This window comes from Lithobates pipiens, unplaced genomic scaffold (assembly GCF_037356315.1).
Source record: "Lithobates pipiens isolate NorthernLeopardFrog02 unplaced genomic scaffold, aLitPip1_a1.2 Scaffold_1, whole genome shotgun sequence".
NCBI lineage: Eukaryota > Metazoa > Chordata > Amphibia > Anura > Ranidae > Lithobates > Lithobates pipiens.
Genome location: NW_027507685.1, coordinates 151,955,933 through 151,970,370, shown reverse-complemented (window position 1 = coordinate 151,970,370; position 14,438 = coordinate 151,955,933). Strand labels below are relative to the sequence as shown.

At 45.2% G+C, this 14,438-nt stretch overlaps 1 protein-coding gene across 1 annotated transcript in view; it reads left to right on the top strand.

The window, feature by feature from the left end:
* LRRC8A (leucine rich repeat containing 8 VRAC subunit A) overlaps positions 1–14,051 on the top strand; it is a 56,081-nt gene extending 42,030 nt beyond the window's left edge. Inside the window, 1 exon segment of the mRNA XM_077478626.1 lies at positions 12,462–14,051. Within this exon segment, the coding sequence (XP_077334752.1) occupies positions 12,462–12,737 (276 nt within the window). The 3' untranslated portion in view covers positions 12,738–14,051.
* The last annotated feature ends 387 nt before the right edge of the window (positions 14,052–14,438 follow it).

The window sequence follows — 14,438 nt, the reverse complement described above, 5'->3', positions numbered from 1 at the left end:
TAGCGGCTGAAAAAGGGTTAAAAGTGCCGCTGCATCAGTGCTATGCCAGCGATTTGGCGGCGCTGCCCCGTTGTTTTCAATGGGCAGGAGCGGTGTATAGAAAAAAGGAAGAAGGGGTAAAGGTGCGCTATGGACCCTAGATTATTAATAAAACTACACCTGGAGGTGATCAACCCAAACTACAAAAAATAAAAATAAAACCCTAGTGGTAAGAAAAAGGGGCTGCCACTACCATTTAAATTCACCCAAAAAGGTGAATATATATCAAAGGTGGTAGTAACGGCGCACACCTGCTATTGATTAATTGTACTTTCTGCAGGCACCTGCTATTCAGTACATTTTATATTACAAGAATCTGTGTAAATGTGTGGGAGAATAAAAGTGTGACATAAAAATGTCTACGTGATAATGTGTCTCATGAAATTATGAAAAGATTCTAATAACAGATGATAAACCAATGTAAGTATGAAGAAACCAATGATGTGTGGAAAAACGCACAACAAATATTCTGCAAATATGAATCGCTGACAATATGCGCAGGGGTATTATGAAAGCCCTACTACATGTATGAAAATTCGCATATACTTAGTGCAAAATGTACTTTAGTGCAAAACATTCATTGCAAAGTGCACAGTGCTTAAAAAAAGTGCTGGAATGACAATATCTTAGTGGAAAAGTGCTGCATGCTTTTTAAAGTGCCATGGTTTATATGTATTTACAATCCTTATGCATTTATAAAATCGCTAAATGGAAGCATGCGGTACAAAAGTTGATATAAAAATGTCAGCGATTCATATTTGCAGAATATTTGTTGTGCGTTTTTTTTTCCACACATCATTGGTTTCTTCATACTTCTATTGGTTTATCATCTGTTATTAGAATCTTTTCATAATTTCATGAGAGACATTATCACGTAAACATTTTTATGTCACACTTTCTATTCTCCCACACATTTACACAGATTCTTGTAAATATAAAATGTACTGAATAGCAGGTGCCTGCAGCAAGTACAATTAATCAATAGCAGGTGTGCGCCGTTACTACCACCTTTGATATATATAGGAGCGGTGTATACACCACTCCCACAGCGCTGCAAAGATGCAAACTTTTTTTACCGTCCTGCAAGCGCACCGCTCCAATGTGAAAGACCTCAGGTCTTCTTGAAAGATGCATGCTTTTTCCTGTACTTCTGCTTGAAGAAGGTGTCTTCTAAAAAATGGCAGTAGGTTTGGGAGTTGATTTTGAGTCCATCTTCAACCCGAAAAGGTCCAACTAGCTCACTTATGCTATTACCAGCCCATACCAGTACCACACCTCCACCTTGCTGGCATGTGGAGCTCTGTGCCTGTTAATGATCCAGTCACAGGTCCATCAAGAGTCACTCCTCATTTCCTCAGTCCATAAAACCTTTAAAAAAAAAAAATCTGTCTTCAGATATTTCCTGGCCCACGTTTCAACGTATATGTCTTGTTCAGTGGTGGTCGGGTTTCAGCCTGCCTTACCTTGGCCATGTCTCTGAGCACCTTGTACTTCTGAGCATTCCAGGTAGGTTGCAGTTCTGGAATGTGTCAACACTGGAGGATAATGGGTTCCTGGTAGCTTCACGTTTTGATTCTCCTCAAATCTTTGGCATCTTTTTTTTTTTTTTTTTCTCCACATGCTTCTTGTAAGCCCGTTGACTATTTGCAACAAAACTTTGATGGTTCTGTGATCACGCCCCAATATCTTAGCAATTTCAAGAGTGCTGCATCCCTCTGAAAGACTTTCTACAATTTTTGACTTTTCAGAGTCAGCCAAATCTTTTTTGGCCTGTTTTGCCTGAGGGAAAAGAAGCTGCCTAATTATGCAAACCTTAATATAGGACGGCGATCTGCAATTAGCGGACCTCCAGCTGTTGCAAAACTACAAGTCCCATCATGCCTCTGCCTCTGGGTGTCATGCTTGTGGCTGTCAGAGTTATGCTATGCCTCATGGGACTTGTAGTTCTGTAAGAGCTGGAGGTCTGCTAATTGCATATCCCTGATATAGGATGTTGATCTCCTTAGGCCACACCCTCCCTTATTACACAAGTACACCTCACCTGATATACTTAAATCCAATACACATTCAAGTTTATGCAGCTTGGCGTTGGACAATATGCATAAACATGATGATTTGGTCAAAATACTCACTAATAATTGTGCACACAATGTACGGTATGTATACTGTATTTACATTGGTTCAAGCTGGACCAATGTAACTACTATGGATAAAATATTAATACTTGACATTTTTCTTTAACAATTGTCCATAGATGGATAACTCCCTAGAATGATGGATGGGTAAATACAGTATCTACTGGTCTTCACATAATTCCAAGGCCAGCAAGCATTGACCAGTGGTGGCATTAACACAATTGCCATTTTGAGTTCTACTATCCTCCATATGGCTGAGATTTTACAAAAGCAAGGCCCTCCAGCTATGAGGTGCTTGTTTTGCTCTCCTTCTCTGTCCCCCTCCTTTCATCATTGTCAGTTCCAGCACAGCATGGCTACTTTTAGAACAGATGTTAACCAGTTGCCAACCGCCGCACGCCGATGTACGTCGGTACAATGGCACGGGCAGGCATAAGGACATACATGTACGTCCCTTGCCTCCCGCGGGTCGGGGGCCCGATCGGGCCCCCGCCCGGTGCCTGCGGCGGTCGGTATTCGTACGGGAGCGATCCCGGACGAGGGGACGGCCATTCATTCATGGCCACCCCCTCGCGATCGCTCCCGACGAATAGAAATCCCCGGTGACATCACTTCCTCTCCTGTAATGTAAACACAGGAGAGGAAGTGATGTATTCTCTCCTCCGTGTCGGTATTTTTCGTTCCGACACGGAGGAGAGCGGATCAGTAAGTTGCACCAACACTCACACACACAGTAGAACATGCCAGGCACACTCACACCCCCCCTTTACCCCCCGATCACCCCCCCAATTACCCCTGCCCCCCAGTCACAGTGACACCAATGTCATTTTTTTTTTTTTTTTTTTTTTTTTGCATTGGTGTCATTTGTGACTGTAATAACTGTTAGGGCAGTTAGAGTTAGCCCCCTTTAGTTCTAATGTACCCCCCTAACCCCCCCAATAAAGGTTTAACCCCGTGATCACCCCCCGTCGCCAGTGTCACTAAGGCTGGGTTCACATTGCAGCGGTTTATGAGAACGAATGTGATTCGCACCGCACTGCAGTGCAAATCACATCCGATCTCTGTGCGATTCGAGTTCAGCCATTCGCCGCACCCGCCACACCCGCCGCACCCGCCGCAAATTCGCACGGGACCCTTTTTTTGGCCCGCAGCAGAATCGGATCGCATGGGTGTTCACACCATGCGATCCGAGTTTGCAGATCGCACTGCGATATGCGAACTGATCTGGGGGTGTCAGTAACATTTCACTGACACTCCCAGCAGTTCGCATAGGGCAGTGTGAACTGCCGCCGGGAGGCATGCGATGCGGGAACCCGCCGCGGATTCGCGGCGTTTCCGCATCGCTCCAGTGTGAACCCAGCCTAATAAGCGATCATTTTTCTGATCGCCGTATTAGTGTCACAGGTGACGCTAGTTAGGCAGGTAGGTATTTAGGTTCGCCGCAGCTTTTTATAGCGCCAGGGACCCCCATATACTACCGCATAAAGCCCCCTGATTGCCCCCTAGTTAACCCTTTCACCAGTGATCACCATATAACTGTTACAGGTGACGCTGGTTGGTTAGTTATTTTTTTATAGTTTCAGGGCACCTGCCATTTATTACCTAATAAAGGTTTAACCCCCTGATCACCCGGCGGGTGTCATTTGTGACTAATAACTGTTAGGGCAGTTAGGGTTAGCCCCCTTTAGTTCTAAGGTACCCCCCTAACCCCCCCAATAAAGGTTTAACCCCGTGATCACCCCCCGTCGCCAGTGTCACTAAGGCTGGGTTCACATTGCAGCGGTTTAAGAGAACGGATGTGATTCGCACCGCACTGCAGTGCAAATCACATCCGATCTCTGTGCGATTCGAGTTCAGCCATTCGCCGCACCCGCCGCAAATTCGCACGGGACCCTTTTTTTGGCCCGCAGCAGAATCGGATCGCATGGGTGTTCACACCATGCGATCCGAGTTTGCAGATCGCACTGCGATATGCGAACTGATCTGGGGGTGTCAGTAACATTTCACTGACACTCCCAGCAGTTCGCATAGGGCAGTGTGAACTGCCGCCGGGAGGCATGCGATGCGGGAACCCGCCGCGCATTCGTGGCGTTCCCGCATCGCTCCAGTGTGAACCCAGCCTAATAAGCGATCGTTTTTCTGATCGCTGTATTAGTGTCACAGGTGACGCTAGTTAGGCAGGTAGGTATTTAGGTTCGCTGCAGCTTTTTATAGCGCCAGGGACCCCCATATACTACCGCATAAAGCCCCCTAATTGCCCCCTAGTTAACCCTTTCACCAGTGATCACCATATAACTGTTACAGGTGACGCTGGTTGGTTAGTTATTTTTTTATAGTTTCAGGGCACCCGCCATTTATTACCTAGTCTCACTAGTGTACCCCTAAATTTAGGGGTGTCTACTTTCCAAAATGGGGTCATTTGGGGGGGGGGGTTTGTGCCATCTTGGCATTTTATGGCCTTCAAAACTGTAACGCCCTTAGAAAGCCTGAAGGCGGTGCTTGGTTTTCGGGGCCCCGTACGCGGCTAGGCTCCCAAAAAGTCCCACATATGTGGTATCCCCATACTCAGGAGAAGCAGCAGAATTTATTTTGGGGTGTCATTTCACATATGCCCATGGCATGCGTGAGCAATATATCATTTAGTGACAACTTTGTGAAAAAAAAAAAAAAAAAAAAAAAGTTTGTAATTTTCCCGCAACTTGTGGCAAAATATAAAATATTCCATGGACTCAACATGCCTCTCAGCAAATAGCTTGGGGTGTCTACTTTCTAAAATGGGGTCATTTGTGGGGGTTTTGTGCCATCTTGGCATTTTATGGCCTTCAAAACTGTAATAGGTAGTGAGGAGTGAAATCAAAAAATTACGCCCTTAGAAAGCCTGAAGGCGGTGCTTGGTTTTCGGGGCCCCGTACGCGGCTAGGCTCCCAAAAAGTCCCACATATGTGGTATCCCCGTACTCAGGAGAAGCAGCAGAATTTATTTTGGGGTGTCATTTCACATATGCCCATGGCATGCATGAGCAATATATCATTTAGTGACAACTTTGTTAAAAAAAAAAAAAAAAAAAAAAGTTTGTAATTTTCCCGCAACTTGTGGCAAAATATAAAATATTCCATGAACTCAACATGCCTCTCAGCAAATAGCTTGGGGTGTCTACTTTCTAAAATGGGGTCATTTGTGGGGGTTTTGTGCCATCTTGGCATTTTATGGCCTTCAAAACTGTAATAGGTAGTGAGAAGTGAACTCAAAAATTTACGCCCTTAGAAAGCCTGAAGGCGGTGCTTGGTTTTCGGGGCCCCGTACGCGGCTAGGCTCCCAAAAAGTCCCACATATGTGGTATCCCCATACTCAGGAGAAGCAGCAGAATTTATTTTGGGGTGTCATTTCACATACGCCCATAGCATGTGTGAGCAATATATCATTTAGTGACAACTTTGTGTAAAAAAAAAAAAAAATTTTTTTTTTTGTCATTATTCAATCGCTTGAGGCAAAAAAATAAAATATTCAATGGGCTCAACATGCCTCTTATCAATTTCCTTAGGGGGTCTACTTTCCAAAATGGGGTCATTTGGGGGGGTTTTGTACTGCCCTGCCATTTTAGCACCTCAAGAAATGAGATAGGCAGTCGTAAACTAAAAGCTGCGTAAATTCCAGAAAACGTACCTTAGTTTGTAGATGTGACAACTTTTGCGCAAACCAATAAATATACAATTATTGACTTTTTTTTTACCAAAGACATGTGGCTGAATACATTTTGGCCTAAATTTATGACTAAAATTGAGTTTATTGGATTTTTCTAATAACAAAAAGTAGAAAATATCATTTTTTTTCAAAATTTGCGGTCTTTTTACGTTTATATCGCAAAAAATAAAAATCGCAGAGGCAATCAAATACCATCAAAAGAAAGCTCTATTTGTGGGAAGAAAAGGACGCAAATTTTGTTTGGGTACAACATTGCATGACCGCGCAATTACCAGTTAAAGCAGCGCAGTGCCAAAGTGTAAAAAGACCTCTGGTCATTTACCAGCAAAATGGTCCAGTCTGAAAGTGGTTTAATATACTCACCACAAGCATAACAAAGCTGTGTGACTCTTGTGAGCCGGAGGAAGTTTTATTAATGACGTTTTAATAATTAATGGACTGTGTTCATTTGCTGTTTACTAAATTGTGTAGTGCAGCTAACTTTAGAACTGGATCTATCCAGCCAGTTTGATTGTGAAGTGATGCATACAGTTCAGGTGACGCAAATCAATATCCTTATTCTTCAAATATAATCCATACACATTCACTACTTAAAGCGGTTGTATAGTCTTTTTTTTTTTTTTTCTTACAGGTAAGCCTATAATAAGGCTTACCTGTAGGTAAATAAATAAATAAAATCTCCTAAACCTGTATGGTTTAGGAGATATTCCCCTCGTAATGAGCCGCTGACTGCGGCGGCGCATGCACACAGGGGATTCTTGGCTAAAAGCCCGGCAGACACCAGACCCCGCAGGAAAGAAATCTCCTGCGTGACGATATCGCGGCTCCGGCCACTCACATCGCCGGAGCCGCGATACCGGAAGACGCGCCGAGGGAACATGTCCGCTCCCTCAGCGTGGATCGCGTGAGATGTCGGGGCCTCGTTCAAAGGTAAGTATTTCATAATGAGCTAGTATGCAGTGCATACTAGCTCATTATGCCTTTTCCCTTGCAGGTCTGGAAGAAAAAAAAGTCAGCGGGTTTACTCCCGCTTTAATGACCCAGTCATTTTCATTAATTTGTGCTGTTTTCCTGCCTCCTTGTATCTTCCATGAACCTCTCCTTCTCCCTCTCACTTCCGTTTGGAACAAGCGGCACACATTGGTTGCAGTCATGTGTATTGCTCTATCCACACTACAAATCCCCCATAGCCCATCGATGGAGTGAGCAAGAGAAGGGTGGCTACATTCCTGCATACAGTGGGACCATGGGAAATTGTTGTATCCACCCTTCAGTAAGTAAGGCCCCATACTAGGGATGCACCGAAATTTCGCCGCCGAAACATATCGGCCGAAAGTTGTGTTTTCGGCAAATTGCCGAAAGGAAAATCTTGCAGATAATGGGGCCAAAAATGGGGGCGGGCCATTGCACGGGTGTTTTCCTGGCTCGTCCCCAGTCCTCCCTCCTCCTTTCCTCCGTCCTCCCTCCCTCCCTCCTTTCCTCCGTCCTCCCTCCCTCCCTCCTTTCCTCCGTCCTCCCTCCCTCCTTTCCTCCGTCCTCCCTCCCTCCTTTCCTCCGTCCTCCCTCCCTCCTTTCCTCCGTCCTCCCTCCCTCCTTTCCTCCGTCCTCCCTCCCTCCTTTCCTCCGTCCTCCCTCCCTCCTTTCCTCCGTCCTCCCTCCTCCTTTCCTCCCGCCCGACAGTGCGGTGATCTCTGTGTGTCACGGAGCTGTGCATTGAATTGCCTGGGCGGCTGCAGTAACAATGTCCCGTCTCCTGTGACAGACGGTACACTGATCCAATGGCGGGACATTGAATCAGCGTGACTTGATTACAGGAGGTGGGACATTGTTACTGCAGCCGCCCAGGCAATTCAATGCACAGCTCTGTGACACACGGAGATCACCGCTCTGATCCGGGCATGGGTAAGGCTGCGTTTAGACACTGGCAAGCTGCATGAGGGGGAAAGAGTGTGCCCAGGGCAAGCATTGCAGAGTTTTGTCCGCAGCTTAATCAAGTTTTTTTGTGCCCACAGTGCTGCTGCATCCAAAAGTCATTTGTTTGCCTCTGAAACTATCTACCTCTGGCCACTTGTGTGAATGTAGCCATGCTATATAAACCAGGTCACAGGACAAAGGCTGTACTCCCTTTATTGGCCATATAAAAAAATAATAATCTTGATTTTGACCCAGCTAGGTTTTTATCGCCATGTGATAGAATGGGGAAGGGTTAAGTTATTGCTAGTAGAGGTAACGATATGAGCATTCCCAATAGAAGGCTGTTGGAACAGAACCAGGTAGCTTGCTTGGGGCCAGTTCACACCAGATGCAGTTCCGTGTGCTTTTTTTTTTTTTTACACAAAATACATGCACAGTGTTTTCCATGTATTCCAATGGCTCTAGTTCATACCATGCAGTCAGTTTCCGCACCAGAAACTGACTGCATGGTGTGAACTAAAGCCATTGGAATACATGGAAAACACTGTGCATGTATTTTTATCAGGCAGGCTGCATCTGAGGGGAACTGATGAGGCTGCTTTGATCCTTCTGTACCATGCCTGCAGTCTCTGACCATCTCCTGTACCATGCCTGCAGTCTCTGACCATCTCCTGTACCATGCCTGCAGTCTCTGACCATCTCCTGTACCATGCCTGCAGTCTCTGACCATCTCCTGTACCATGCCTGCAGTCTCTGACCATCTCCTGTACCATGCCTGCAGTCTCTGACCATCTCCTGTACCATGCCTGCAGTCTCTGACCATCTCCTGTACCATGCCTGCAGTCTCTGACCATCTCCTGTACCATGCCTGCAGTCTCTGACCATCTCCTGTACCATGCCTGCAGTCTCTGACCATCTCCTGTACCATGCCTGCAGTCTCTGACCATCTCCTGTACCATGCCTGCAGTCTCTGACCATCTCCTGTACCATGCCTGCAGTCTCTGACCATCTCCTGTACCATGCCTGCAGTCTCTGACCATCTCCTGTACCATGCCTGCAGTCTCTGACCATCTCCTGTACCATGCCTGCAGTCTCTGACCATCTCCTGTACCATGCCTGCAGTCTCTGACCATCTCCTGTACCATGCCTGCAGTCTCTGACCATCTCCTGTACCATGCCTGCAGTCTCTGACCATCTCCTGTACCATGCCCGCAGTCTCTGACCATCTCCTGTACCATGCCCGCAGTCTCTGACCATCTCCTGTACCATGCCCGCAGTCTCTGACCATCTCCTGTACCATGCCCGCAGTCTCTGACCATCTCCTGTACCATGCCCGCAGTCTCTGACCATCTCCTGTACCATGCCCGCAGTCTCTGACCATCTCCTGTACCATGCCTGCAGTCTCTGACCATCTCCTGTACCATGCCCGCAGTCTCTGACCATCTCCTGTACCATGCCCGCAGTCTCTGACCATCTCCTGTACCATGCCTGCAGTCTCTGACCATCTGCTGTATGAAAATATTTTTTAAAAACAGTCATTTTCGGTGCTGTTTCGGTATCTGGTTTGGTTTTCGGCCTAGTGTATTTTTCATTTTCGATTTCGGCACCAAAAAACCCATTCGGTGCACCCCTACCCTATACACACTATTAGATTTTCTGCACATTTTTGTCTTCAGATTTACCAAAACCATGTAGTGCAAGGGCCTGCCTGATTGCATACAAATTAAAACTCCTAAGGTTTGACCTCATTATATGGTAAATGGTATATTTGGTAAATGTGAAGGCAAAAATCTGCAAAAAATCAAACAGTGTGTATGGGGTCTAAGTTGGCTGTGAGCAAAATAAGGTACTCAAAACACAAACATGTTATGTTATACTTGCCTGCTCTGTGTAATGGTTTTGCACAGAGCAGCCCTGATCCTCTTCTTTATGGGTTCCCCACTGGCAGTCCTGGCTCCTACCCCCCTACTGAGTGTCCCCAATAGCAAGCTACGGGGGCACTTGAGCATGCTCGCTTCTTAGCCACTTTCCTGTGAATAGACCTTGTCCATTTACACACACCGCTGCTCTGTGAGCCAGTGAGGAGAGAGAGACTTTAATATTGCTGAATCGGGGCGGGGGGGGGGGGGGGGGGGTAGCTGCACCTAAGGTAAAAAACCTTCTGCCTTTTAGAACCAGTTTAAGAATTAATACATACTTGATTAGATTTTTATTTTTATTTTTAAATGCCAGCGTTTTGTGTCACTTTAACCAACATCTGAGAGGTCATGATCAGCTTACCTTTTCTTAGCATGGTGGCTAATGCAGCCAATGGGGTCTTACCTCTTCTCTTATTAGAACTGTTTTCCATAAATTATTGGTCTGTTCTCATAGTAGTTTTCTTGTATGTGTACAAACATTTATCGGCATCTTGTCAGGTGGCAGTATTTTATTGGAATCCACGCAGCAAGTATGATTAGCAGACAAGCTCACTGGAGTATGGTACAACATTGAGCTTTAAATGGCACAGCTTAAATTTTATAATGAAGGTGGGTTGTGCCACCCAAACCTCAGCTTTAGGCCCCTTTCACACGTGCGGACCGTATGTCCGTATTTCATCCATCCGTTTTCGGATGAAATGCGGACATACATGCATCCCTATGGGATAGCGGGTGTCAGATCCCCCATAGAGGAGATCTGACAGGGCAGTCCCTGCACAGTGTGTAGGGACCCTACTGTCATCTGCCGGCTCAGCATGGATCAACAGAGCGATCCCTGTTGAGCAAGCGGATGTTCACGGAGCGGATCATCACGGATCCGTCCCGTGTGAAAGGGGCTTTAACCTACCTATGTGACCAACTCACTTGACCGTGATGATCATTGTTGCAGGCAGGGCCAGACCATTGCCTCGGGTGAGGAGGATTCCAGTACAAAGCTTCCCACAAATTATGTTGCTGGATTATGTTGCTGTCTGACTGTAACATATCTCCATGTGTAATGAGAGGTTTAAGATAGGGACACTGCCTGTCAGTGCTTACCATCTGTTCTTGTTACTTGTGCATATTGTACTGGGTACTTGTGGTTCCCCTGCGATAGATAGATAGATAGATAGATATACCTAAAAACGTCTTACTCATCTAGTTTTCAGTTCTAGATCTACTAACACACTGAACGGACTCTTTCAGCATTTTTGACCCCAGATTTTGAAGTGCCTGCCCCAACTTATGACTGGACAGTAAAAGCAGAAGCAGGAAAGTGAGGAGCTGACCCTCTGTCACTCTGCTTTTTCCTTCTAACAGCATGTTAATTGCAGCGCATAAACAAATTGGTTTGTTGTGATACTTCTTCACACTGTAGCCCTGCTGCATCAGGACTGCAAGATGGTGCTACTTACATTTGGCCACTTACAATTCTTGCATTAAAAAAAATAACTTTTAGGCTGTGTTTACACTGATGCGAATAGGATGCGAGTTTCCCCACATCCAATTCGCATGACAGGAGAGTGTGCCTGGCTCTCGATCGAGCCAGTTCACACAGCTCCGGGGCAGCCAAAGTCCACCCTGGAAAAGGGTTCTGTACGTCTTCTGATCCGTTTTCAGGTGCGAATTTAGCCCAAAATTTGGACCCGATTCACACCTGAAACTGAAAATAGGGACGCAACACACCCCCCTCCTGTGAGCTGCGGCCACAGCTAGTGTGAACACAGCCCTAATTGTGTATTAATGATTACAGAGCTCCATTTATGTGTGTTTTCTATATCTGTCTAGAGTTCAACTCTAAAGTAGCTGATTGCAACAGTAAGGGTGTGACAAAGGGTGGAACTACAAAGGGTCACGTCTGAAAGCCATATATAAAAATGTCAGCAGGTCACGTTCTGTTCTTGTGAAACATTAGGTGAATTTTTATCATGTATTTATGTTTGAGTTTGATCCAATTGCATCCATTTAACTTTTGTGGAATCACTGGGCATCCTGGCTTGTCCACTTGCAAAACTTTCCTTATAGGGATTGTAAAGATTTTTTTTTTATTTTTTTTTTTATTTAAACAAACATGTTATACTTATCTGCTCTACCTAGTTTTGCACAGAGCAGCCCTGATTCTCCTCTTCTCAGGTCCCCAGCTGGCACTCCTGGTTCCTCAACTTCCCAGCTGAGTGCCCCCATAACAAGCCCCTTACTATGGGGGCACTTGTCTATATACACACACAGAGTGGGGCTCCCTCCACGCTAGCTGTGATTGGAAGCAGAGGGAGCCCATGGCTTCTTCTGCTGTTTCTGAGCCAATGAGGATGGAGAGATCCTCTACTGTTATGCAGAGCACTGAATCAATCAAGATTGGGCTTGGGTAAGTATAAGGGAATGCTGCATGCAGAAGGTTTTTTACTTTAATGCAGAGAATACGTTAAGTTAAATGTTTTACCAAATTTAAATCACGTGGAGATCCCGGTGGTTATGTATCTTCCCCTTGATATAGGTCTCAGTTCTCAGACTACATTGCTGGCATGCGTGGTGTGGGTATGTTTTCATTGACTCACAAAATAGAAACTTCAGAGACTGAGATACCTAGGGAATTGGCAATTATATAAAAGATGCCATGGCAGCATCGTTATTTCTATCAGGACATGATCACATAGTCATAATTCTGTATTTTTGTTCTCTGTTGATTCCTTTCTGTTGTCCTATTTCCCCACAGATTGAAAACCTGCCCCCAGAGCTGTTCCAGTGCAAGAAGCTGCGTACCCTCAACCTGGGGAGCAATTCCCTGCAATCTCTGCCTTCTAGAGTGGGTGAGCTCACCAATCTGACCCAGATGGAGCTGCGGGGCAACAGACTGGAGTGTTTACCCGTCGAGTTAGGAGAGTGCCACCTCCTAAAACGCAGCGGACTTGTGGTGGAAGAGGACATATTTAATACTCTGCCATCGGAAGTTAAAGAGAAATTAACAAGAGCAGACAAAGAACAAGTCTGAGGGAGACTTTAGACACAACCAGGAAGCCCAGAAAGGTCCCATTTCATTGCCAGTCACTGGCCTAACAATTAACATGAGCAGAAACTACCCAGCCTCTCGAAAGGGCTCCAACTTTAACTCCTCCTCAGATGTGTGCACCAAGATGTTTATGATGACATGTCGCACCGAGCAAAACAATCTGAATCATGTTACCTTTATTCCTGCCTGTATTTAATATCCGTGCATAGAGCTTGTCATCCTGGATATACTAGAGGCAGAGGAAGCCCCTTCCTTTCCTGTTTGTGTACAAACTTCCATCGCTGGGATCAAGTCTTCAATCTCACCCTAAAGCATGCATGTAATTGGGCAGCAAATGCTGTGAAGAAAGGGGGTAGGGGATGTGTTTTGGTTTTTCGACCATTATTTGAGGAAGTGTCTCATATAAGGCACGCTCCTGTCTTGTGCTCCTCCGTACAATTTACTAGTTATTTCGAATCTTACAACATCACTGTGACGCCAATCTTTTCCACAAATTTGCCTTTACAGCTGTCATATGCAAAATATGTGTGGCTTAGATGGTAGAGGTGGGCAAGGCAGAGTTTAGGAGAAAGATCTTAAAGGGGAGCTCCAATAGTTTTAGTTTTAAAACGGAGACGGTGGACTGAGTACAATATTTCTTTTAAGGGCTGCCTTATGTCTACTGAGGGGCACACAGCTTAAAGCCCAACTCTGAGAAGAAAAAAAATGTACTCCTTGCAGTTGGACTGCAAGGATTAATAGCTTGTTTTTTGGGTTTTGTTTGTGCAACAAAACCTAAAAAAAAAAAAGCAACAGAAGGAAATGCCTAGTAACATAGTGTTATAGTATTAAAATAGGTCAAATTCCAATTTGAAAATTTGGTTTCTATAAAACTTAAGTTGTAAGTACATATTCAACAATGACCAGAAAATCTGTGAGCCAAGAAGTTGGTGAGTGATGGCACTATGATACGTTGAGGCGGCTTTAAATAGCTTGTTTTGTCCAGGCAAGAGGAGCAACGGTTTACCTTACCTGATCCTCTGGCTTCCCCAGCAGACAGTGCTCCCCAATTATCCCACGATGAACTATCCCTCATTGTCCTATGTCCAATGCTAAGGACCCTGCTCTGGTCTTGATATCAGGACTAAGGCTGGGTAAAAAAATCTATTTAAATCTTGGATCGAGTTGAGAGGTCAAATAGATTCAAAATGTAAGCAAATCGTTTTTTTGGGGGGGTTTGATTTTTTTTTTCACCACCACGCCAGTCCTGAGAAGCTGCGGACGGGAGTTTTTAGACGAGGCCGTGGCTTTGGCCTAGTCCACGGCGTCCCACGGACTAGGTCGAAGCCGCGGCCTTGCCTTGCCTATAAAATCCCGCCCGCAGCTTCTCGGGACCGGCGCAGTGTCCGTAAAAAAATAAATTAAAAAAACTTGATTCGAAATCGTTAATGGAGTGCAGATGCTGTAAGGATGCTTGGCACAACCCGAAGGCATCCTTTTTTTATTTTTTTTTATTTATTTATTTGCTCGCAGTTGGGCTTTAAATTCAGAAATAGATTATAATGCTTTGGTAATTAACATTCTAGTAATCACGTAGAAAGGGACCATAAAATATTTTGAGAGCCTTAATGCACTGGACTCCAAAAGACCATTTGAAGTATAAAACCAGCTAGAGGCTGCAACAAAGGTGTAAGAGAGTCCTAT